We start from the raw sequence: 24455 nt of genomic DNA, 5'->3' as shown, positions 1-24455 counted from the left end.
ACATTACTATGCAATTTACATACATAGACCCAGCATGTAAAGCATCATCACCATGCCAGTAACTCCCAGTGAGGGGGGTGGCACCTATGTGCAATCAAGAGCTACTGAAACACATGCCATGGTGCAGCCTTCTATCATACGAATATACTTATCAATGTGAAGGAGTAGCCCTGAGCATCAGATAGAATCATCTGTAATGAAGTGGGTACATGTCTGTCACTGGGGTTAATGCTGCTCACACAGGATCTGCTGTCCACATGGAACTCGTGTACACGTGCAAACCTGGGCACCCTTGAAGGGTTCAAGACTGACTACAGTGAGCTGTCAACAGTAGTTGGCATACTCTCTGCCTGCCTCTATCAACCGATTGGACATGGTTAGTCTCGTTTTAACAACCATCCATTGGCTGATTCTTTTCAGTGTAGCACACGACAGATTCCGGTCTTGGAATCTTGATGTGCTTACACACTATCAAGAATTATCTACTCACATTTTTGACTAAACTGACCCAGGATAATTGACACAAAAGAATACATTGTCAGCCGCAAACACCTGGCATGGAGCAAAGAGATCCTTCAACTAGACATTCCAAAATTCTAATAAACAGACAGATCAGTCCTTCTCAGCCTCTGCTCTTTGTATCTTGGACAACATCCCTTTCACCTTCGCCAAGTACCATCTCTTGAGCTCATTAAAAAAGAACTATACAAGGTGATTCAAACCCCTTTCCCTTAATTGAATGACAATAGGCTTCCCCTAAGTCCCATTCCTGAAGCGCTTTAAATAAAATGCTAATGCTATGCAGGCACTTTCCCTACAGTACATGACAGCAGGGTGTCCCTAAGCTACATCCCTACCAATGCACACACACATGTACTTCCAATCAATCAATAATTTTGGATATACACCCTTGCCAATTGTAGCACCTAGTTCATTCATTTACATATTCTTTACACGTCTGAACTTCATTCTGTCATGTAACTCTCGAACCAAACACCCTACATGGTGTAGCTTGATATACATTTAGATAAGCACTTCAGTACTCCGCAAAGGGGTAGTTAGTGCTATATAAATACTGCAATACAATACAATATCTGAACCTTTTGGTAGTTTACGATAAAGCCCAATTGTATTTGCTTAGTAGAAGGATAAAAAATAAAGTGGCATTGGTTGTGTAAAAGCATTAGTGAATGAAGCTCATTTGCAATACCATAACAATTAATGTGATATGTCCAAAGTGTATTGTGCTCCATGTCGGGGGCGCGGCTGGAGCCAAATTTCAGGGGAAGGGAGGGTGGGATGGTGCGGGAGGTTTAATACTTTCAGCAATGAGGCAGAATAAGAATTTCCAGAAGTTGAGTGCAAGCTATCCTCATAGCCAATATGAGAATAACAAGTGACAAACTGTGCAATTGAAATATATTGGACAAACCTGATATTGCAACAAGCATGTTTTTGTAGATTTGATACTGTTCCTAGGCTACTCATAGTGATCTTTGAAACACAGATTGAGTGCACTGCCAGTTAAAAAAAGATTCTATAAAGTTGAATCCAAAGCACCTGAGACATGTTTTCTCAAGGGTATTTCAAGACAAGACCCTTTTTGCCAATTCCCTGACTCCTTCAGTGCAGCACAATGTGCTTGTGAAATATTTATAATTGAAAGTCCAGAAATATGCTCCTGCCCCATAAACGACTCAAGGCACAATTAAGGTTACCAAACTGGATGTTGCAATATATTCATGGGTGAAGCTGCCCTTACATACAGGTCTCAAAATATTAGGCTTAGTGGCAGTGCTTAATTTGAGCCAGTGGTTGCAAGTGGAGCCCACCTGCACTAATTTTTGGGGTCCTGCACTAATTGTTCCTCATCAGACTTTGCTCCAGAACAAGCGAGAGAAAAAGGTGAAAGAGAAAGATGGCTAAATTATGACAAAATGAGAAAGCAAAAATTCAAAAGAACCTGCAAGAGTGAGATAAGGGGACAGGGAGGTCCTGGTGGTAGATTAAAGTGGCACACAGTAGAATCAAATCTTGGCTGTGTTGGTATTCAGGTCTCCTGGCATTTGAAATTGCCGGGCAATGGATCCTGAGCAAAAGTTTCGGCCCGGCCCTTATGATTTAATTAATTAAGGACTGCTTTGTGGGTTACCACACGTGAAGTTGGGGTGGGTAGCTGGTAAATCATAGGGTTAATTTCCCACATACCAATCAATCTTTCATAGATGTGTGTCAATCAATTGGTAAAATTACTGCATGTAAATGCACTGCCACACACCTGTGCTACACTAAAAAAACAATGGTTATTGTTAGCACGCCACATTGAACAGTTCCCATATATGTAAACATATTGAGCCACATTCAGTAGGACTGCACCAGGTGGTTATCGACGAGCTGGCAGATAAGTTGATTTCTAGGGAGTATTATGGGCAGAGGTGCCATTCTCAATGGCAGAGGCCTAGCTAACTACTGTAGAGATGGACAGAATCAACAGAATCAAAGGCAAGGAAGAGGTGAAGTAAAGGTGTGCCGGTACTCCATTTGAATCCATTCCAGAGTTTAAATCAACCTGCGTGGAAGTCAGTGCTGTTTTCGTGCCACAGTCATACCAGAATCTGTTTTGGTAATCTAAGAGAAGGTTACGGTCTTCAATGAATGTAGTTATTTGTCTTGATGTTGAGCTTTAAACCTATTTGCCTATAAACAGTTTGTTATTGACTGGAAGTTAGAAGGAGACCTTGTTTAAAAACCTCTTTGTTTTAGGGACTTCTTTTGAGAAGAGACCTTTATCCAAGGAGTTGTTGATCGTTCTGGCTAGATCATCTGCAGAGCTAATAATGAGGATAGTCTTGCTTATAGGAGCAGGACATATTTCTACTAGTGCTGGTGCTGGTCTACAAGCTTTTGCAGCAGTATTGAAGTCCTTTGTGGTCAGGACGTTAAAGGTGAGTAACTGGTGGCTGTTTTTATAATTTGTTTTCTAGTGAACTGTGCAGCACTGTTGGAATTGTGATTGAGCAATGTGGAGGGGTTGAGGGTATCTGAAATCGTGTGGAGGTTTGAAGTAATGCAGGTGTGCCAGGCACACAGGAAGGGAAAGTCCAGAGGTCTCTGATTGTGTTGCCAAGGCATCAGGATTTCCTAAGGTACTTCCACTTCAGTTACTGTGGTTAGAGGAACCTTTTACCTATGAACTCTTCCAGTGTGTTTGTCATCTAGAGAAACATTATCACCTCCATTTGTTCAGATCTCCTATCTCATGTTTATGTCTCTTGACTATGGTCTTCTCTTTATGCCACAGGTCATCTCTACAGGACAAAGGACAGGTTCCTCTGAAGCAAGGCAGGCATCAGGTAGCTTGGCTTCAGTCAGCGTTCCCTGCTACCTACTCATAATTCTAATGCATCGTCTGACAGGTCCCACTGTGCACTACCTAGCTCCATGGAGTCATTGACATTCACTACTAAGATTTCAATGAGAATCCAAGGCACAATGTGTGCATATAGGAATTGTGTAAGAGTATTGGCAATAAATGCATGAGAGGAAAGAAATGGAAACTATGATTTTAAATAAAACTGAGAGGGTATAAAACCACTCCACTGCTTCTGGATAATCAGATATGTCATTGTAAACAAAGACATATTTATATGTAACACATTTTAGACATTCTATACAATCTCAAGGGAATGGAAAGTGGGAACTTGAGTTGGTCTCTTTTTGGCAGCTGGATCTGGATTCTTGAAAAGATGATTTACTTAATAGTGATATTGGTGTCTCGTACCCTTATTCAATACCTTCCCTTCTGATGTGCTTATTGCACCACTCTTCTCACTCCGACGACGAAAATATCGATTCATGACACTAATAATGCAAACATGATATAGAAAGAGATAGCTGACATAATGCAGATAGATGAGGGCATTTTCTAGACTTCTTCCCTCCTTAGAGTCTCCCTTCCTGATGCTGAGAAAATGGAATGTTCGTAAAAGTCCAGTTTTTAAGTTTTTCAAGTTAGAAAATGTATTACCTCATGCTAAAGAAGGGTCTATTAGGATAGAAAGGATTTTGTTTATGTATCATTACATGTAAGTTAGCATTTGCGACACCCTTTTCTATTTGGGTGCCATTTTGAATCATGATCGAAAGTAATTCTTTGCTATTTCTGAGAAAAGGCCTCTGCTGAATTTCATTTCTCCAAGGCTGCGTTTTGCTTCACTAATGAATACACTGTTAGCGCATACCTTTCCATATAGATATAGTCCTTCTCCCACTTTTCTAGTGGCGGGGAGGGGTAGAATGACCTTGAATAGTGGATAAATTGTGCCTGGACTTAGAATCGAAACTTACTTTTTGTACTTCACTGTTTTGCTGCATCTGCTTGGAAAATTCCATTGTGGGCGTGCCTTCATTGGTTCTGAAATGTATATAATGTATCTTTATGCTTGCTGATGTCAGTCCCTCTGTGGCACTCTTAGCGACTGGGCAGACCCGGCTCCGCTCTGAGTGTACTGTGAATAAACAGCATTTTGTTTGTATTTTCTACTGTCTGACCGACTCTTCAATTTGTATGGAAGGCTAAGAGGTAGTCATTAGTGACCCGGGTGACCCTAAACGGGTAACTTCCTTCAATAGCAACTATTTAGAAAGCACAAAAATCAGTGCTTAATGTGTATAAGAATAAGTGCTGGCAGGGTCGGACTGCGACCGGGCGCTTTGGAATGCTGCTGTGCTGGGAGCTGATTTCGTTGATGGGGACCTGTGTGTGCTGAACGAAATTTGTTTTGCTTTGTTTATTTCAAAGCACACGCAGGTCTCTATCAACGAAATCATCCACCACCGCAGTGAAATCAACCCCAGCTTGGCAGCCCTGAGTGCTGGAGGACTAAGTTTTGTTCAGAAGGCCTCGATCTGCACTATTGAAGCCTGGCGTGCTCAATGCCAAGGTTGTGTTGTTTTTATTCCATCTCTTGCCTCTTTAATTTACCTCCTGACACTCCTTGCCTCTTTATTTCTTTTTTGCAATTTCTTTGTCATCCCCCTTTATCATTGTTTTTCTACCTGTGATATCCTCTTTCTTTCCACTTTTTTTTATTTTTCCTCTCTCTTGCTATGGATTGAAGATTGTTGAGGAAAAAAAATTAATGCGACTCCCCAAAAATGAATGCAAGTGCACCCCACCTGCAACCACTGCCTTAAATTAAGCACTGCCAAAAACACAATTCCATTGTGAAAAATTGCTCAATCCACTAAATTTCACCATATTTAATAACAATATATGTTTTTCAAAGACAAAATTATACCCAAAATAAACTTCAGAAAAATGACATTATAAAATGCCAGACATTTCAAAATGTGAATATACCTCACATCCAATACCCTCATTAACTCTGGCATGTCTAACTTGCACGCCAGCCATATCCAAACTAGCCCATTTTTCCTCAACTTGTTCACAAATTTATTTAGAGCTAGTCATAATCTATTCTAACACAAAGCTGCATACACTGTTCTAAATTAAGAAAGTGTGTTCAAAAGCTGACAACAATATTGTTTCAGCCCCAGAATACTCATGACTGCAGCCTTCATCAGGACACAAAAATGAGTATACAAGGACAAGAACAAAGCCAGTTTCTACTGTAAACGCTTGTTTTTGGTAGACAGTGAGTTCATTTACACCTGTTAAGAATTTCTTCAGAATTCAGAAGGAATCCAGACAGAATTAAAAGAGGGTACTACTGCAGATTTCTCCACTAAGAGTGTAGAAATACCTGCAGTAGTAAAACTCAATCAAAGGGTCGAAGTAAGTGGGTCAAGCCATGACTTACTGTGAAACTTCTTAAACCTTTACCACTTTTCTGAGCTTGTTGGAATTCACAAACACCAATCTGACCCTTCCCACTATAGAAATGGTCACAGTTTTAATTGAGGCAAGAGCTGGAGTAATTCCTCACTCACAGTGAATCACCTTAAAATTTGGAAGTAATGCAGTGAAAGGGTTCTTTGGACAGGGAAAATGGAGGAAAAAACTTAAAGGATGAGTTTATAATTGTTCTTTGGTTGCCTTTCCACAGGGCAGAATTGTACTTTATGTAAAATTCCACTTCTAGAGCAAGAGAGCTCTGGACATGAACCATGACATATCCTGTAGTATCCTGGAAATTGTGCCTGATCTGTGGTTGTAGATGCATTACTGGGAACATTTGTGATTTACCCACAATAGTATGTCTGCACCCATTTGTAGGAATACTATTATGGATACAGATTTACTACTTGTTTCTGTGAATTGGGGCATTACTGTATAAGGTATTTTTAGATGTCCACGGGCTTGGGGGAGTATTCTTTGCATTGAAAACATCCTAAATTATTGTTTTAAAAAATAAAGACTATATCCTGGATATGCTAATTAAAAGGGGTTGTTATTCCCTTAATCAGATTAGAAAACCTTGACATGAGAGGCAGTAAGGATATAAACTTACCATCAGAACATATCAAATACCTACATATTGTAAAACTAAAGTATGTAATACAAAACTTGAGAAGCTCTCCGATAATTATTTGTAGTTTCATCATGAACTGAAACTCCAAACTTCACAACCTGTAAATTAAATACCCAGGATTTTATGCTTCTTAAGCTAAAGTAGTATTAGAGATGCTGGCTTGTTAGAACTAAATTAACAAATCATAAGCATAAAGGAGGATTTATGTTTGTTTGACGAGAATTACTTGCAGTTTAGCATGCAAACTGTGCCAATATTTTCCCAACAGAGTTTAATGGAGATTAGAAACCACATACAGCACATAGGGCAATACCATCAAGAAACCATTGCATGTAGGAGAGGATAAAAAAAACTCCACCTCTAACCTCCCTTTTTCATAAGTTGGTTTACGAAATGGTGTCTTTAGATATTGGTTGGAAGATGTGAATGAGTGGTGTGGCTCACAGAATTGGTAGGTAAAATGAGTAGATTTCTGGGTATTTCTCACGTCTCATAAAGAATAAGATTAACATTCCAACACACCGGCAACCAGTTTGTGAGCACTAGAAACTGAGAACTTCCACAGTGATGAAAACTGGATGGCAACAACCAAAAAATGTTAACATATAAAATGTGTGCCATGATCGGATCAATCTTTGGTACTTATTCAGATATATATATTCCGGCTGCTGTATACGAAGTTGCACTTGTAAGGGGCGTTTCTTAAAAAAATAGGTAAGATTGTGAAACTCTAGCAGGATGGTCAGCATGTCGAGTATCAGATAAAAAAAGAGTCTCATGTATAAAGTCTCACTGTCACCAAGCCATGGACACCCTGTAAGTTAGCATCCAAAATGTAGGCTGCTTTACATATCAAGAAATACAAACACAGTAGAAAAAATTCAGAGAGTTTATTCAAAATTAAATAAATAACCACAGAAAACACAAAATAGTTTCAATGACAAAACATGAGAGACTGAAATAGAAAGTCCTAGCAGTGACCTATTTTGTTCAGTGTTTTTAGAAAATTACGTATAAGAGAGCATGGCACTGGGAGAATTCAGTGCTAGAGTAAAATTGAAGATCCAGTTTTTCTTATCTTTGGCCACTGAAGGAGAATCACTTAGTTGGTGCCATTATTTTAAACAATAAATAAACAAAAATTAAATAACAATAAATACAATTAGCATGTTATAGTCCTTACAAAGTACTGGTGAGGTTCTAGGAATATTAATCCTGTTGCTTCTGGCCAGCCAGATGCTTCTGTATTTCTATTGGGTTAAAAGAGGACCTCATTGTAGTGTGAAACAGGAAGGCACCTTTCATGATAGGAGAGGAAATGATTGACTCACATCGTTTTATACAGTGTTTTGGTAATGTCCCTCTCTTTTAGTCGATTTTCAATCGTGTGTATAATGAGTTCCCTAAAGTTGATTGCACCTGGTAGTTCATTTAAAGTTTTACTCCCACTTTGTGAGAGGGATTAATTTTAATTGAACATGTTTACTGCAGAGAGGATGCCAGTTGTGAACAGTCTGTAAGGCTTTCTATCTCCTTCACCACCTCAATAATTTCTTGTGCCTGGTCCTTGTGGAGCACATGGGTAGCATTGGAGAGAAACTTCTCATGGAGCGATTCTTGGCTGAGAGGCTTCCTCCAGTGTCCATAGAAGGTGTCACATCTGCCAGTTACGATCTCTCCGCTCTCCAGGAGCAGCACCACTTCCCCGTACATCTTGTCAAAGTTGGCCACATTGTCTTCAGGGTGCTCCACCACCACCTTCTTCAACAGGTTGATGAGATCTGGTCTACTAAGGCTGTCCTCACTGAAAGAAGAAATGCCCACCTCGCCATCCAGAAGGGCTGTGCAGGCGTTGAACTGGAAGGAGTGTCGTGCCTCGTGCTCAGACTCTGGGAAGGGCCTATTGATATACTTGGAGACTGGGACCCTCAGAAGAATAGCACAGATGGAAGCAGGGTTAAAGGAGCCCGTTATATTGGTGACTCGGTTTCTGACTGAGATGGCAGCGTCTGCCACCCAGTGCATGCCCAAGTGAGCTGGGAACCTCTTGAAGGCGATATCTTGCTTCTCCAAAAGAAAGCTGTAATCTTGATCTGGCATTTCCAGGGACGAGGGCTGGTAGTCACCATAAAAAGCACTGAACCCTGAGCAGCCAGGCACATCATCCAAGATAAGTGGGTTGGCCTCCATCCCCCGGGCAGCCAGAAGTGCTGCTTCCATCCCAAAGCGGGTTGCATTGCCAATATGGAGAGGCTTGGCAAGAGTTGCAGCATTGGCCATAGGTGCCCCCGCCAGAGAGGCAGCGATCGCCAAAGCATGGGCACATTGTTTTGCATTCAGTGAAAGGAGTTTTGCTGTAGCAGCAGCACTGCCCATGGTGCCAACAACAGAAGGAGGGTGGAACCTGAAGGAAATACAAATAACTGTGTCAGACATGGAATAGTGATCATGCCGAAATAGGTTTAGAAGAGGGCAATGGTATCAATAAGTGTGAATTATGGTAAAATACTTAAAGCATGTCATACATTAATGCGATCGTGCAGTACGAGGAAACGTAGAAAAAAAGGCTAGGATCTAATCAAGCATTTGACACAAACAAATAATCTAGTTACAGTGAACGGAAAAATAAATTTTACCATTACATTATATTGTGTGCTATCCACATGCATGATTTTGTTTGCATTAGATTCCTCTTCCGGATATTTCTGCCCTTTGCCCCCATCAGGCACACATCATAACATTCCCTTCCTCTATGGATCTCACATATGACACATGGATTATTTCTACCCTCTTTGATCATCTTAGCCATGTTCTGGAGATACTGGAACCCCCTATGGTGATCGTGTGTTGGCCATAGGATATTTCTGCCTTTTGTGGGCATCATACACACCTTTTAGGGATATTGCTGGCTTCATTGGAGAAACGCATGAGTCTTCCTTGCACCTCGATGCCCACATTGAATGCCAACAGGAAGTCTGAGCCGCTGGGTCGGAAGCCCACGGGCAACATCTGGGAGGCAGCCATTAGAGCCGGCAGCACAGCACCTGACGGGTGGGTGGCAGGGTGCCAAGTGTCATCGAAGTCCATGGAGTGACTCTGTTAAAAGAGGAGTGGAGGATTACAAGGTAGTTAAAGAAGGGTATGTCAGGAAGTGAAGATAAGCAGAGCAATAGTGTCATCAACCTATGGACACAATTTACAGAAGTGTAGGATCTCTATTCTAATATTTGGCTGAGTGACTGAGCCATTGCCCAATACAGACTCTTTACAGGAGTGGAAACAGACAAGGTTTAACATTGGCGAAGCCAACATTTACCTAAACTTCTCACAATCTCATCGCTCTTAGTCTGTGATTGATGGATAAAGTGATAGCTTTCAAAATCCTTACCGCTACTCCATTGACATATGCAGCCAGCGTAGGTGGGAGTCGCAATCCTTTCCTTCCGTACACAGAGCTGATGGCAGACAAGGAGTACATGTCCTGTGAGAGACAGAATTAAAAGTTAGAAATGGACAGTGTACCTAGACACCTAGTGGAGGAATAACGGAGCTTGTGGGGATGTGGATTACTCAACTCTATACACAGTATGATTCAACCTATGTGGTGGTACCTATTAGAAGAAATGCAGGAGCAGGTATAGAGTCTCAGTGAGTAGATGTAGTGTTTCTGATGGACGGTTATACAGGGGATCAGAGGTCCCAATGTTTATTTGGGTACCATAGTCCATGCTCACAGTCCTGCTAGTGTCTCACTATATGAACTGCTTAAAATCTGAAGGCAGCCTGGGGTGTGATTAGTGGATGAGTTTTTCATGGTGGATGAGTAAATCATGTTGGATTTTGTGACTTTGTCTGTCTCTCTTCTTACCTATGCTTCTGGGTAGATGGTCCTGCTGTCATTCTAGAGAGTTATTTAATGGGTGAGGGGTTCATGGTGTGTTGCTTGGTTAGATCCAAGATTTGGATAATAACCTGGTAAAATCTCATGGTGATACTGAACAACTAATGTCTCAAAAGGGGTTTGATCAAGGGATGGTTTGAATCATGAGATGTTGTTTTAAGTCAATGTCTCCTTTTCTCTTTGAGTAGTTCAAGGCCATGCTAACTTTTTGAGTCATTGCATGGTGTTTTAATGCTTGTGTGCTACAAGATGTGCTGTTCATTTTGCTACCACACTCACCTTAACTGGCATGACTCCTGGGTGATGGTGCACTCTGCTGATGTACAGGGTTGTAATGGACGTGTAGTCCTTGGTGTGCTTTTTTGGTAGGCCTGGGCGGTAAAATCTGTTCCGCTCACAGAATTTGGGTAATTTTGCATTCCCTGAGAATGACAAATTGCCCAAAATTCTGCGATCCACTGCTTTGTGGAATTTTTTGCTTGTTCGCACTTTCAAAATGCGTGTTCGCAAGATATTTCCCCCCGAGAATGCAAACAGCGTTCACAAACAGGAAAAAAGCATCGCGAACGGGTGAAACAAGCAATTCCGCGTGTTCGCTGAATTTCAGCTTGCTCGCTGAGATTTTTTGCGTTCACAGAGCTTTGCATAGCACGACTATGCAAATTCCCCCAACCCCCACTTTTTAGCTTGGAACCTGTCTGCTTTTAACTCATAGGGTCTCAAGGACATTATGGCCTAGTAGGTTTTTAATTGCTGGGTGGCGAATGGTGTGCTTGCTTTGGCCCATGTGTCAGGCTGGATCATAGGGAGATGGTGGACATTGCTGGAATAGAGGCCCTTAGTGGATGGATTTTACATTGGTGTTCTTTGGTGTGTTCCATGCTGTGGTGCTTGTAAATTTTTACATGGAAGGATTGCAAAAATACAGTCACACTCTGAGACTAAAAGGGGTTTTTAATTGTTGTATTTTGCAGAGTGTAATGCTTAGTGTGTTCAATGTCTCCTCTTACCTGGCAGTATCCCAGGGCGATGTTGAACACATGGGTCGTGCTTCCCACCAGTCCAACGCCGATGCTGTCCAGGATCATACGCTTGCTTCGGTGCTGCACGGTTTGGGACAGGTGATCTGTCTGGACTCCATGTATGAATGAAGCAAAGCTGCTAGTGACCGCCTTCTCCAGGGTGCTCCCCTCCAACACTGAATGAAGAGAAGAGACAGGATCAGAACTACAGGCATTCTGGGCTGGCTTCAGACACAAATCCAGATGATTCAGACCAAAACCAGATGTTGTTTTTATGGGACAATCACTACCCAGGACTCTTCTAGACTGATAGCAGACGTAAACTAGTAACTGGAACCATGGCATAAGGAACCCACGTCAGGGTGAGTGACACCAGAACCTGTAACTGGGCCCATGGGATACAGAGCGGTCCAGGCCCATCAAGAGTGGCATCAGAACCAGTAAGTGGGCCCAGGGTATACTGAGCGGCATCAGAGCAGGGAGAGTGGCATCAGAACCAGTAACTGGGCCCATGGGATAAAGAGTGGTCCAGATCCAAAAAGAGTGGCATCAGAACAAGTAACTGGGCCCAGGGTATACTGAGATTCAGAAAAGGGGGTGGTGATGAACAGAGTGTCTGAATTAAGCAGACCACTCTTACCCAGTCCAAAGATCAGGGCTTAATCCATCACCGTTTTTTAGCTCACTGCACCATCCCAGCTCAGAACTTGGCTATATGCAAATTAGTCTGAACCTGGCCCAGTGCATCATGGGAACAGGGCAGACCAAACTACCAAGCCAATTCTTATACTGGGAAGGAAACAAGCTACCGGGGACCGGTTTCTGGCATTTCAGCCGTCTTCGGCCCGGCTTGCCTGAATCCTGATGGTGCAATGAGCTAGGGACTCACATCTGAGTATACCCTTCCACGCTTATGGTGGACAAAAATGATTCAGAAAAGGGGGTGGTGATGAACAGAGTGTCTGAATTAAGCAGACCACTCTTACCCAGTCCAAAGATCAGGGCTTAATCCATCACCGTTTTTTAGCTCACTGCACCATCCCAGCTCAGAACTTGGCTATATGCAAATTAGTCTGAACCTGGCCCAGTGCATCATGGGAACAGGGCAGACCAAACTACCAAGCCAATTCTTATACTGGGAAGGAAACAAGCTACCGAGGACCGGTTTCTGGCATTTCAGCCGTCTTCGGCCCGGCTTGCCTGAATCCTGATGGTGCAATGAGCTAGGGACTCACATCTGAGTATACCCTTCCACGCTTATGGTGGACAAAAATGATTCAGAAAAGGGGGTGGTGATGAACAGAGTGTCTGAATTAAGCAGACCACTCTTACTCAGTCCAAAGATCAGGGCTTAATCCATCACCGTTTTTTAGCTCACTGCACCATCCCAGCTCAGAACTTGGCTATATGCAAATTAGTCTGAACCTGGCCCAGTGCATCATGGGAACAGGGCAGACCAACCTACCAAGCCAATTCTTATACTGGGAAGGAAACAAGCTACCGGGGACCGGTTTCTGGCATTTCAGTCGTCTTCGGCCCGGCTTGCCTGAATCCTGATGGTGCAATGAGCTAGGGACTCACATCTGAGTATACCCTTCCATGCTTATGGTGGACAAAAATGATTCAGAAAAGGGGGTGGTGATGAACAGAGTGTCTGAATTAAGCAGACCACTCTTACCCAGTCCAAAGATCAGGGCTTAATCCATCACCGTTTTTTAGCTCACTGCACCATCCCAGCTCAGAACTTGGCTATATGCAAATTAGTCTGAACCTGGCCCAGTGCATCATGGGAACAGGGCAGACCAAACTACCAAGCCAATTCTTATACTGGGAAGGAAACAAGCTACCGGGGACCGGTTTCTGGCATTTCAGCCGACTTCGGCCCGGCTTGCCTGAATCCTGATGGTGCAATGAGGTAGGGACTCACATCTGAGTATACCCTTCCACGCTTATGGTGGACAAAAATGATTCAGAAAAGGGGGTGGTGATGAACAGAGTGTCTGAATTAAGCAGACCACTCTTACCCAGTCCAAAGATCAGGGCTTAATCCATCACCGTTTTTTAGCTCACTGCACCATCCCAGCTCAGAACTTGGCTATATGCAAATTAGTCTGAACCTGGCCCAGTGCATCATGGGAACAGGGCAGACCAAACTACCAAGCCAATTCTTATACTGGGAAGGAAACAAGCTACCGGGGACCGGTTTCTGGCATTTCAGCCGTCTTCGGCCCGGCTTGCCTGAATCCTGATGGTGCAATGAGCTAGGGATTCACATCTGAGTATACCCTTCCACGCTTATGGTGGACAAAAATGATTCAGAAAAGGGGGTGGTGATGAACAGAGTGTCTGAATTAAGCAGACCACTCTTACCCAGTCCAAAGATCAGGGCTTAATCCATCACCGTTTTTTAGCTCACTGCACCATCCCAGCTCAGAACTTGGCTATATGCAAATTAGTCTGAACCTGGCCCAGTGCATCATGGGAACAGGGCAGACCAAACTACCAAGCCAATTCTTATACTGAGCAAGGGACTCATGTCTGAGTATACCCTTCCACGCTTATGGTGGACAAAAAGTGAGAGTTTTCTGCTTAATTCAGAGACTCTGTCCCTCACCACCCCTTGTTGTAAATATTTTTGTCCACCCTAAGCGTGGAAGGGTATACTCAGACATGAGTCCCTTGCTCATTGCACCATCAGGATTCAAGCAAACCGGGCCGAAGACGGCTGTAATTAAGCATGGGCGAATTTTGCGAATCTCGCGTTCGCGAATTTTGCGGATTTGCGAACTCGCAATCCGCAAAATCCACGAATTCTCGCGAATTTGCGGATTTTTTTTTTTTGTGTTTGCGAGGGTTTCTGCCAGTTCGCGAGGGTTTTTTACAATGTCGCAAATTGCGAACTTACCTGTCGGGTCGCAAGTTTCGCGAACTTGTTGTTTCTACGTGTCCAGCCTGTTTGGGACACTCTTCTTCATCACTGCCACTCTCTGTCACCACTGCCACTCTCTGACTACTCATGCCACCCTCTGGCCCACCCATGCCACCCTCTGTTTCATCACAGCACCCTCTGGTTGTCCAGTCAGTGTACATTATTGTGGCAACGCAAGCACACCTTCCCTGCCTCAAGTGACCTGAATTAATTTGGGGCTGATTAATGTGTCACAGAATATTTTTTTAGCTGGCACCTGCTTCCTTAGTGCTTCCTGATTAGTGATCTTTTGCACTTGCTAAGTGCTTTCATTGTTGCAAAATTAGTTACAACACCTGCCCTGCCCCAACTGACAATAATGCATTAGGGGCTGATTAATGGATTTGAACTTCCAGCCTGGCTCCTGCTTGTCTCCCTTAGCTGTAATTCAGGACCTTTGTGGCATATGTGTAACTATTCTGAGGTTCAGAGCAGGGTCACATAATAGTTTCAACTGGCAACTGAACTCTGGAGGGGCCCCTCAGGAAGCACTACAGGAAATGGCTACTAATGATGAGCCTGAACTTTTGAACCTGGTAAGTAGTTACTTTCAGTTTTGCTAAGATCGTATTTCTGCAATTTTGCACTTATTCGCAGGGCGCGAACTCACGCGAACAGTGCGAACAGTGCGAGCAAAATCCGCTGCTCGCGGATTTGCGGATTTTGCGGGAGATTCGCGAATCTCGCGGATTGCGAATTTACCGAAAATCCGCAAAATCCGCGAGCGAAACGGATTTTCCGCCCATGCTTAGCTGTAATGCCAGAAACCGGTCCCCGGGAGCTTGTTTCCTTCCCAGTGTAAGAATTGGCTTTTGTAGTTTGGTTTGCCCTGTTCCCATCATGCACTGGGACAGGAACAGACTAATTTGCATACAGCCAGGTTCTGAAACTGGGATGGTGCAGTGAGCTAAAAAACGGTGTTGGATCTAGCCCTGATCTCTTGACTGGGTGAGAGTTTTCTGCTTAATTCAGAGACTCTGTCCCTCACCACCCCTTGTTGTAAATATACAGGGTATACTGAGAGGCATCAGAGCAGGGAGAGTGACTCCAGAACCAGCAACTGGGACCAAGATATAGCGAGCGATCTCAGACCAGGGGAGGGGACGCCAGAGCCATTAACTGCGTACAAAAAATACAGCCTCAGACCAGGGGAGGGGACACCAGAGCCATTAACTGCGTACAAAAAATACAGCGTGACCTCAGACCAATGGCAGTGAGTACACACAGACACTTACCTTCCACCGCCGCTGTGTGCACCTGCCTGGACAGCCTGAGGATGGCGTGTGGTTTCTGGAAGAAGGGAGAAAGCAATATTAGTCGAGTTGTTTCATTGTATAAGAACATGGAAGGGAGTGGACAGGGCTAAAAGAGAGGAACACAAGGCAACAGAGTCAAGAACGAGAAGAGGACAGTGAAGGGGGAATAACAGAGGAGAGATCTGAGGGTTTTCACAGCTAGCAAGTGCAATCTGTCAACCTGCAGTCCAAGACTGGCAAACGAGTGACTTCAGCCTGGCACATGAGCAGGCTCTGCCTGGCATTTAGCAATTCAAGGTTGAAACATGAGCTGTCCTAGCATGGCACATTGCCTGACATATCAGCAGGTAGACACGGAGAATAAACAGCCATAGACTCGCACATGAGCCGCAGGACTGGCACTACAACCACTCCATCACAGGGGGAGACCAACAGCAGGGCAGCACCCAGGTATGGTAGGCACCACCCTAACATAGGATGCCAGCACGTAGGAACACGTATGATGGTAGGACTCTGATAAATGAAGCCTGCCCCTGGGAACACGTACGATGGTAGGACTTTGATAAATGACGCCAGCACCTTGGCATATGAAGTCAGCGCATTGGCATATGATGAAAGTACCCTGGCATTATAGGAACAATTCTGGTGTATTATGCCAGCACCTTATGTTGGCATACATCTGATAGCAGCACTATGACAGGTGATGGCAATTTTTTGGCCTGTGATGCCAGCAGGCTGCCTTATGATGCTAGCGCCTTACCACATACAACAGGGGTATCTGTTATGGAGCAAGCATTCTGATTGGATGTTGGCAGAGAAGCAGTGTGAAGCATGATGTCAGCTGGCACAGTACGAAACGTTGTTTTGCTCCTGCCGTGGATGCGAGAAAGACAAAGTCTCTTGGGTCACAGTGCACCACGAAGGCACTATGTATCAGGTGAAACATGCATGTGATCTGGGACCCCGTATCTATATGGGCACAGTTTTCTGATCGGCTAAAATTAATTGTTGTTTCGAAAATTCCCCTTTAGGGATGCCTCGAAAACCTCTGGCTATTGTGAACTCTATTTACGTTGTGCATTATCACACCTACTTTGAGAAAGAAATACTTACAGTAAAGTCTCAAACTTCTTTCAGTGCAATCTTTTGCTGCTAATTCTGCATTTTAACCAGCAGTTTATGCTTCACTGGCTGTGCTTAACAGCAGCAGCGCTACAAACAACAGGACTGCAGCAAAACCCCAAGACGCTTTAAATATTACTGTCGGATTTCTGAGGATTATGCCGTATGATAACAACCTCTATTGTTGAACATCTTATAACAGACCTTAACTACCCAGGATGCTTCTGCGATGTTCACGGAAGACAGAGACGCATATATTATGAACATCACAGAACACAAGGCGAATGGTCTCAGAACTGGCGATATTCAAACAAATGGCAAGGTAAGAATAAAAGCGGCTCTCCTTCTATTCACAAACATAGATTGAGAAACCAAGCAAATACTTATTACAAAATATGAGAATGTAAAAAATACATAAAAAGCATGAGAAAGCCAAGATGAAAAAAACGAAGAAACAAATGAAGGCAATATTATAGCCACATACATTATCTAACAACTGAATGCACTGTCTGTTGTATTTTAAAAAATATCTCTCTGTAAAAATCAATATATGAATAGCGAGATCGAGAGAAATGCTTTCAAACAACCTAAGTGGAGAACGGACATAAATTATCCCCCCCAAGCAGACGAAAAATATACAAATCCAGCCATCAAAGCTGCAAAACCCTGATGCCTGTACTGGGGCTCACCTGGAAGGCGCATTGAAGCATGCTCTGCACTGGTGTCTGCCTCTGTCCTGAGAGAAGTTTCCCGTCTCTGCGAGCAGTCTCTGTCTTTCGAGGTGGACCTCCTGTGCCCCGCAGTCTATCTCTGTCGACCTGAGAGGAGTCTCTTTTGTCTCTGTCCTGGGACAGTCCTTCGCTCTGCCTCGCTCTCTCCGGTGCTGAGGACAGGTGAGCTTCTGGTGTTGGCTGATGTGTCTCTCTCCTGACAGAGGTTATATACCTTGAAGAGGCGCGTGAGATCGAGCCCTGCGGAGAGTGACGTCACAAAAAGGGGCGAGCGAAGTGTGCCCAGCGCCAGGTGTCATCCTCTGGGAAAGGCCACAGAGAAATCTGGGAAATTCCTAAAATACCGTAGAAAAGACAATAAGAGAGAGGGGCCCGTGGGAAATCAAAGGAAGACACCCCTGGCTGATCCACGGTGTCCGTGTCGCCCCCACCTGACTTCCTAAAATGGAGGATGAACTTAGATCATACTAGTGATAGTGATATTTAGAGTGCGTGTGCGCGAGCATATCAATCAAGGGATTCATAAGCGCGGGAAATCACCGGCGAGGGTCTCAGGGCAATCTGTATCTATCTCTGTATGCCTATACAGCTGCGCATGTATGTATTTATGAAACAACCATTTGTATTCACAATACAATATTTACATTCAAACATTTGAATCCAACATAGTAAATAGGTCACGCGAATACCCGTTTAATAATTTCATTTACAATTGTCATTTCTCTACGTGTGTGCGTATGTACGCATTTCTTTATCTCTGTCTATATGACTCTGTGCCTACAATTCTTAGCATCTCTCTAAGAATATATGGCGATTTTTGTTTACAAAAGAACAGTTACATTCACGCATTCGAAAGCACTTTAAATAATTCTCTCATACTTCGCTCTCATAACTTATGGGTATCATACATCATTTTTTATAAGAAATAACTAAAAAAAAACGAAATTTCCTCTGTACGTTCCATGGTTGGAATGTATTATTTGCGTGCTTATATATTATTTATTTGCGTGCTTATATAGCGCTATGGATAAACCCCCGAAGGAGTATCTCCGCGCTTATGACACCTGGGATGAGAAACTTAAAAGAGCTACATGGAATATGATTTATAATCAAGGGCTTTGTATGAACCAGCAGATAATTGTTCAGCATGAACTAAACAAAAAAGTTTTCAGGCATTTTCTAAACTTAAGGTGATTCCTACACTGTTTTAGGGAAAGCGGGAGGGAGTTCCATAAACTGGGGCCTACCACAGACAGCGCCCTACCTCCTTGCCTGGACTTGTTAATTTTGGGAATTTTTAGCAAAAGTTGTTCGCCAGACCTGAGGGTGCGGGTAGGAGCGTATGGAGCAAATTTTTTAGCTAAATACTCTGGTCCCAATTCATTAAGGCCTTTGTGAATAATACAGCAGGTCTTAAACTTTACTCGTTGCCGTATGGGCAACCAGTGTAGTTTATGCAACAAAGGTCTGGAAGGAGACCTCGGAGGTGCATTCAGCACCAACCTCGCTGCTGTATTTTGTACCACCTGTAGGCGGTTAAGAACCTCTTCGTTAGCTCCTGCCAGAAGACCGTTACAGTAATCAAGACGGCTAATAATTAGAGCCTGAACCAGGGTTCTCCTATAAGAATCAGGGAGGAAAGGAAAAATCCACCGAAGGAGACCTATTACGTGAAAGCATGTTCCTACAGTAATGGTGACGTGATGTTTCATAGTCAACTCTGGTTCCAATCTGACTCCTAGATTCTTAATAATATACTTTAAACAGTAAAATAAATAATTTATCATTTGAAACTATGATGTCATATCTCAGAAAAGGAAGGGTAACAGACTGGGAGATGAAGATTCAATTTTAATTCCCTATAATAATCTTAAAAATCTGAACAGGAAGTTCCGTCACTTTTGAGGGCGCTGGAGGCGGGCGTACTCTTCAAGTAGCACCCTCCCCAACCACCCCGCCCCCTCCCCCACCTCCAGCCCTGCAGGGAGCTCCACTCCCTGCGTCTGTTTTCGAAGTTAGGAAATCCCGGAAGCTCCAAACAATAAACACCTATTTGGGGTGACTTTCTCTAAGGCACGTTTCATCATACCAGCTCCTCCCTGTCTCTCCCACAGAGCTGGTTCCACAGGTCTGAGAAGGACCTGGAACCACAAGTGACAGCACCTCAGTCTAAAAAGAGACAGTCTGGGATGTTCATTGATGGCAGAGACTTCAGAGCAGGGGCTGTTGTACCTCAACCCCCCACCCCCCCCCCCCCCCCCCACACACACTCTAGCAAGGGGTACAACTGGTCAGTAGACGCATGAACACATCACATTACTGAGCACTGACAATACAGTTATTTATGGTTTTGAGCAGCCATACATAGCCCATTAACGCTGCCTCAGGGCGCTTTGAGATAAAAGGTAAACAGAGAGATAGGAGAGATAGTTGGGGCGGGTGTAGGACAACAGTTCTAACTAGCAGTCAATGCCTTGGGTTCCTTGGGAGACGGAGACCTTGAGAGGGTCAGGCCTGGCACGTGTCGGGATCTTCAGCCACATCCTTGGAACTTATAAAGCGGGTGGTCGCTCTCTTCTGGTTAGCAGATCTCAGATGACTACTCAGGAGACTTGGATATATAGACTTGGTTACATAGCTGGGAGCCTGTCCCTAGACAGATATAGAGACAGGACTAAAGGTATCAAATTTGGATCTCTCTTTGACCAGGAGCCAATGGAGTGACTTGAAGATCACCAAGATCTGGTCCTTGTGTCTATGGCTAGTGATGGGTCTAGCTGTACAAGTCTCTACCACAAGACTATGATTTTGAGGAAGGCAGGGTTTTCCTAGCAGAAGACTTTTGAAAACTAAATGGGTCAGAGCTATGATTTACAAACCCTGGACACACAACAGGCAAATGTGTTGGTATCAAGGGAGAAGCAAAACCTATCTGATATAAAGTGTCCGCTGGAAAATACTCATTGAAAATCCATCGGAAAATGACAGCAGTTTTGAATGCTCATTACTGATCCTCTGCCAGGTAATCCTCCATTAAAACATTCTTATCAGAAGTTATTCTGGTATAGGCCTGGGCACTGCCATTACATGCCAGGCGTCAGCCAACATAAATCTAAGTGTTTCTCAAATATTCCAAAATGCTCTCAATTATATAGCCCTTAGTGTTGCTAATATGGTGCCCAATATGACAGCCTGCTGTGGGGGTTCTCAGTTGTGCAGAGCTCCAATTAAAAACAAGTCTGGCAGGGATGAGTGCTGATGCTCAGATAGGATGAGGCTTTCTCAGAGGACCAGAGGCCTGGTCATGGTGCTAGGGTCTGCTAACAGTGCACAGGTGTTGCTAATATGTCACTCAGTGTGCCAGCATGCCTGTGATGCTGCCCAGCTCTGTCACCTATGCTTGTAGTAGTACGATTCCGCCAGTGAGGAGAACCAATGCTGAGGAAGGCGGAGACTTTCTCAGAGCGCCAGATGTCTGCTCACTGCTCAAATGATGCTCAATGTGCCAGCCATCCTGTGGTGCTGCTCAGAGGTGAGAGAGTTCTGCTCAAACACACGTCTGCCAGAGATTAGCTCTGATGCTCAGCTAGGCCGGCGCTCTCTCACAGTGCCGGGGTCTGCTAGTCATAACTGACCCTCATGCGGATACTGCCATGATGCCCAAGAGTGTGAAATACACATTACTATGCCATTTACATATTGTATTGTATTGTATTGTAATTGCATTTATATAGCGCTTACTGCCCTTTACGAGGCGTTGAAGCGCTTTTTCGGTGAGTAGCACGATACTCCGGGACTTACATACATACATTGACCCTGCATGTAATCATCATCGCCATGCCAGTGAATTACTGAGGGGGGGGTTCCAGTTGTGTGTAATAAAGAGCTACGGATACACACGTCATGGTGCAGCCTTCTATCATACGAATATACATATCAATGTGAAGGAGTAGCCCTGAGCATCAGATAGAATCATCTGCACTGAGGTGGGCACATGTCTGTCAGTGGGGTTAATCCTGCTCACACCACATCCGCTGCCCACATGACACTCGTGTACACATGCACACATGGACACCCTGGAAGGGTTCAAAACTGATTACAGTGAGCTGTCAACAGGCATTGGCATACTCTCTGCCGCCTCAATTTGCCAATTGGACAACATCAGTCTCTCTTCCACAACCATCCATTGCCTGATTCCTTTCAGTGTAGCACGTGACAGATTCCGGTCTTGGAATTTGGAGGTGCTTAAAAACTAGCAAGCATTATCTACTCAAGATTTGACTAAACTGACCCAGTGATAGAGCGCGCAGGGACCTACTAGCTCAGTTTTACTATACTCACCTTGGGCCCATATAACATTCACACTTTGAACTAGCAGTCCTGCCTAACTAATTACTAATTTATTCACCCTATCAGTTTGCCCAGAGGTAAGTTTAGGACTTATACCTGTAAACCATGACTTCCCAATCCTCTTCACCTTATTATAAGTCCTGTGAATCAAAGGGAGTTAGAATAAACAGGCAATATTTAAACATATTTACCTTTCTTATAATATTCACAGACTCAGGGAAAGTTTTAAAACCTTTATCTATGAGAGATTTTCTGAGTCAAAATGAAAATGGCCACAATATTGTGACCATAAGTTTTACAAGCAAGAATATAACCAGAAGGACATAAAGTTTGTAAGAAATCACAATAACACCTGGGAAGGGTGCGAAAGGGAAATAGTACAAGGACATACCACATGGATTATATTTGCCTAGAATGGTGCAATGACCAATCCTGGCCACGGGCTGGGGTAAAAAGACCAGGACCAGGCTCCTGACTAATCAGGTGCCCACGGGATAAGACAGGTGCAGATCAGCACAGGTGACCTCAGCTAAGTGCAACACCAGCATCACACCCCTCTCTCTAGGAAAAGCCATTTAGAACCCCAATTCGGTAATCGATTCTTCTGACGGAGTGCTCCGCCAGCACCTCTGCTTCTCGATCGCCTATTGAGTGCGTTGGGTCAGTGACAGGTCAGCTATTCAGAGAAGTCAGACAATTTCTCTATCTAAACCTACCTTAGTTATACCATTTCGAGGGCAATGTACCACCCCTAAATGTTGCAAATCTATGTGTTCCCATTCAGTGATTGGTTGGAAAGATGAGGAGAGGTCATCACACCATACCAAGATTATGTAATTTCAATTCAGTTAATATTGATTGAATCCCCACACACAATTTACTTTCTCATGACTTTATTCCGCCCAACAATACTGTTCAACAAGTTTGAAACAATTTATATAGCTTCAGTTTCTCCTGAGGTCAGAAGGGCGTTTTCTCATGGACATCGTGGGTAAGATGCTTCTTGGCCGAGGTTCAAGGCCAATGCCTCAGCAATTTCAGAGTCAGAGTGCACGTGCGCTGCATCGTCCAAGATGGAAGATGTGACAGTATTCAGGCCCAAAGTACGAGCTAGTAGCAAAGTCAAAAAGAAACATATTAGAATACAAAATTAACGAATGCACTATATACCACTTATCTCTTCTCTAACCCCATTACTTTATTTTAACTTGTGCAATAATAGTTAAGCAGAACAAACAAGTTTGGTACAAGCTGCAGCATAAGCGTTAGCATGTGAAATTTAAAGCAGCCATTTCTGGCACTAGTGCGCAGAAGCAAAGATTTCCCACCAAGCAAAGGGTACGTCATGCCAAGTAGATGTAACAGACGCATGCGCAGAAGTTTTCCTGCGTTTTCAGCAGCCATTTTAATGCATTCGAGTTACTATTAGTAAAAGCACTAAGCATGGGCGAATTTTGCGAATCTGGCGTTCGCGAATTTGCGTATTTGCGAACTCGCAATCCGCAAAATCCGCGAATTCTCGTGAATTTGCGGATTTTTTTTTGTGTGTTCGCAAGGGTTTCTGCCAGTTCGCAAGGGTTTTTTACCAGTTCGCAATTGCGAACTTACTTGTCGGCTCGCAACGGTCGCAACTATGTTGTTTCTACGTCTGGTTCATCATCACAGGTTCCCAGCACCCTCTGTTTCACCACTGCCACCCTCTGTTTCACCCATGCAACCCTCTTGTACATCAATGTCACCCTCTGGTTCATCATCACTGTAGAATATTGGGGGGGGGGGAAGCAAGCAAGCACACCTGCCCTGCTTCAACTGACATGAATTAATTTGGGGTTGATTTATTAATGTGTCACTGTTTTAAAATTCCAGTCTGGCACCTGCTTCCTTATCTGTAATTTGCTTTCTGTTGCAGTGCATTGTTTTTCCTGGACCTTTGTGGCCTACTTGTAGCTATTCTATGAGCCTGCTGTGAGGGTCAGAGCAGGGTCATACAATTATTGCAACTAGCAACTGAACTCTGGAGGGGCCCCAGTCAGGAAGCACTACATGGAATGGTTACTAATGATGAGTTTGAACTTTTGCACCTGCTGAGTGCTTTCAGTTTTGCAAAACTCGTTTTTCTGCAATTTCGCGGGATTCGCGGGGCGCGAACATGCGCGTGACCGAATTCGGAAGCCGCGAATTCGTGCGAATATGCAATTTGTTTTTTTGAGGCGTGTTAGTTCGCAGGGTTTTGTGCGTTTTAGCGAGCCGCTTGTAGCGCAACGGCGCGAAGTTACCCTCACGGTCGTTCACGGGCGCGGCCATCTTGTTTGCATGACGTATTTCCGTTTTCGGGCGCAATGTGTAATCTCGCAAAGTGTGCGGCTCGCTAGTACAATTTCTCAAGTGTTCGCGAGGAAAATCTTGCGCGAACTTACCCACGCGGTCGTGAACGGGCGCGGCCATCTTGTTTCTCATTCATTGCTATGGTTCTGGGCATGCTTTTTCTATCCTCTCTGAATCTCTGCCATCCTTTGCTTGTTTGAAGTTTTTTTTTAATCTATTTTACTTAATATCTATCCCTCTATTTTTCTAGCTCTATATTTTTGTGTTTTCTGCTACTTTTGGTTAA

At 43.8% G+C, this 24455-nt stretch overlaps 2 protein-coding genes across 2 annotated transcripts in view; both read right to left on the bottom strand.

Annotated features, from left to right (window-relative positions):
* Nucleotides 1-4392, bottom strand: part of LOC147660739 (cis-aconitate decarboxylase-like) — a 57314-nt gene extending 52922 nt beyond the window's left edge. The window contains exon 1 of the mRNA XM_086951495.1: nucleotides 4348-4392. Coding sequence (XP_086807621.1) covers nucleotides 4348-4392 — 45 coding nt within the window. The remainder of the gene's footprint in view (nucleotides 1-4347) is intronic.
* A 3082-nt stretch (nucleotides 4393-7474) lies between these two features.
* On the bottom strand, nucleotides 7475-17473 carry LOC147660738 (cis-aconitate decarboxylase-like). The gene is made up of 6 exons (XM_086951497.1): nucleotides 17453-17473; nucleotides 15621-15675; nucleotides 11406-11593; nucleotides 9883-9975; nucleotides 9385-9590; nucleotides 7475-8898 (listed from the first exon to the last, which is right to left on the bottom strand). The coding sequence occupies exons 1-6, from the start codon at nucleotides 17471-17473 to the stop codon at nucleotides 7977-7979; spliced, it is 1485 nt and encodes a 494-aa protein (XP_086807623.1). The 3' UTR covers nucleotides 7475-7976.
* Nucleotides 17474-24455: the final 6982 nt, after the last annotated feature.

This window comes from Lissotriton vulgaris, unplaced genomic scaffold (assembly GCF_964263255.1).
Source record: "Lissotriton vulgaris unplaced genomic scaffold, aLisVul1.2 SCAFFOLD_1543, whole genome shotgun sequence".
Taxonomy (NCBI): Eukaryota; Metazoa; Chordata; class Amphibia; order Caudata; family Salamandridae; genus Lissotriton; species Lissotriton vulgaris.
The sequence above is the reverse complement of the archived record's forward strand: the minus strand, read 5'-3'. Positions and strand labels throughout refer to the sequence as shown.

Excerpts from the sequence above, each read along its gene's own strand:
- LOC147660738 (XM_086951497.1), bottom strand. The coding sequence starts at position 17,473 with ATGCTTCAATGCGCCTTCCAG. Across the intron at positions 15,676-17,452 it reads TGCTTCAATGCGCCTTCCAG|AAACCACACGCCATCCTCAG; the intron begins GTGAGCCCCAGT and ends CCCTTCTTCCAG. Across the intron at positions 9,591-9,882 it reads CATATGTCAATGGAGTAGCG|AGTCACTCCATGGACTTCGA; the intron begins GTAAGGATTTTG and ends CTCTTTTAACAG.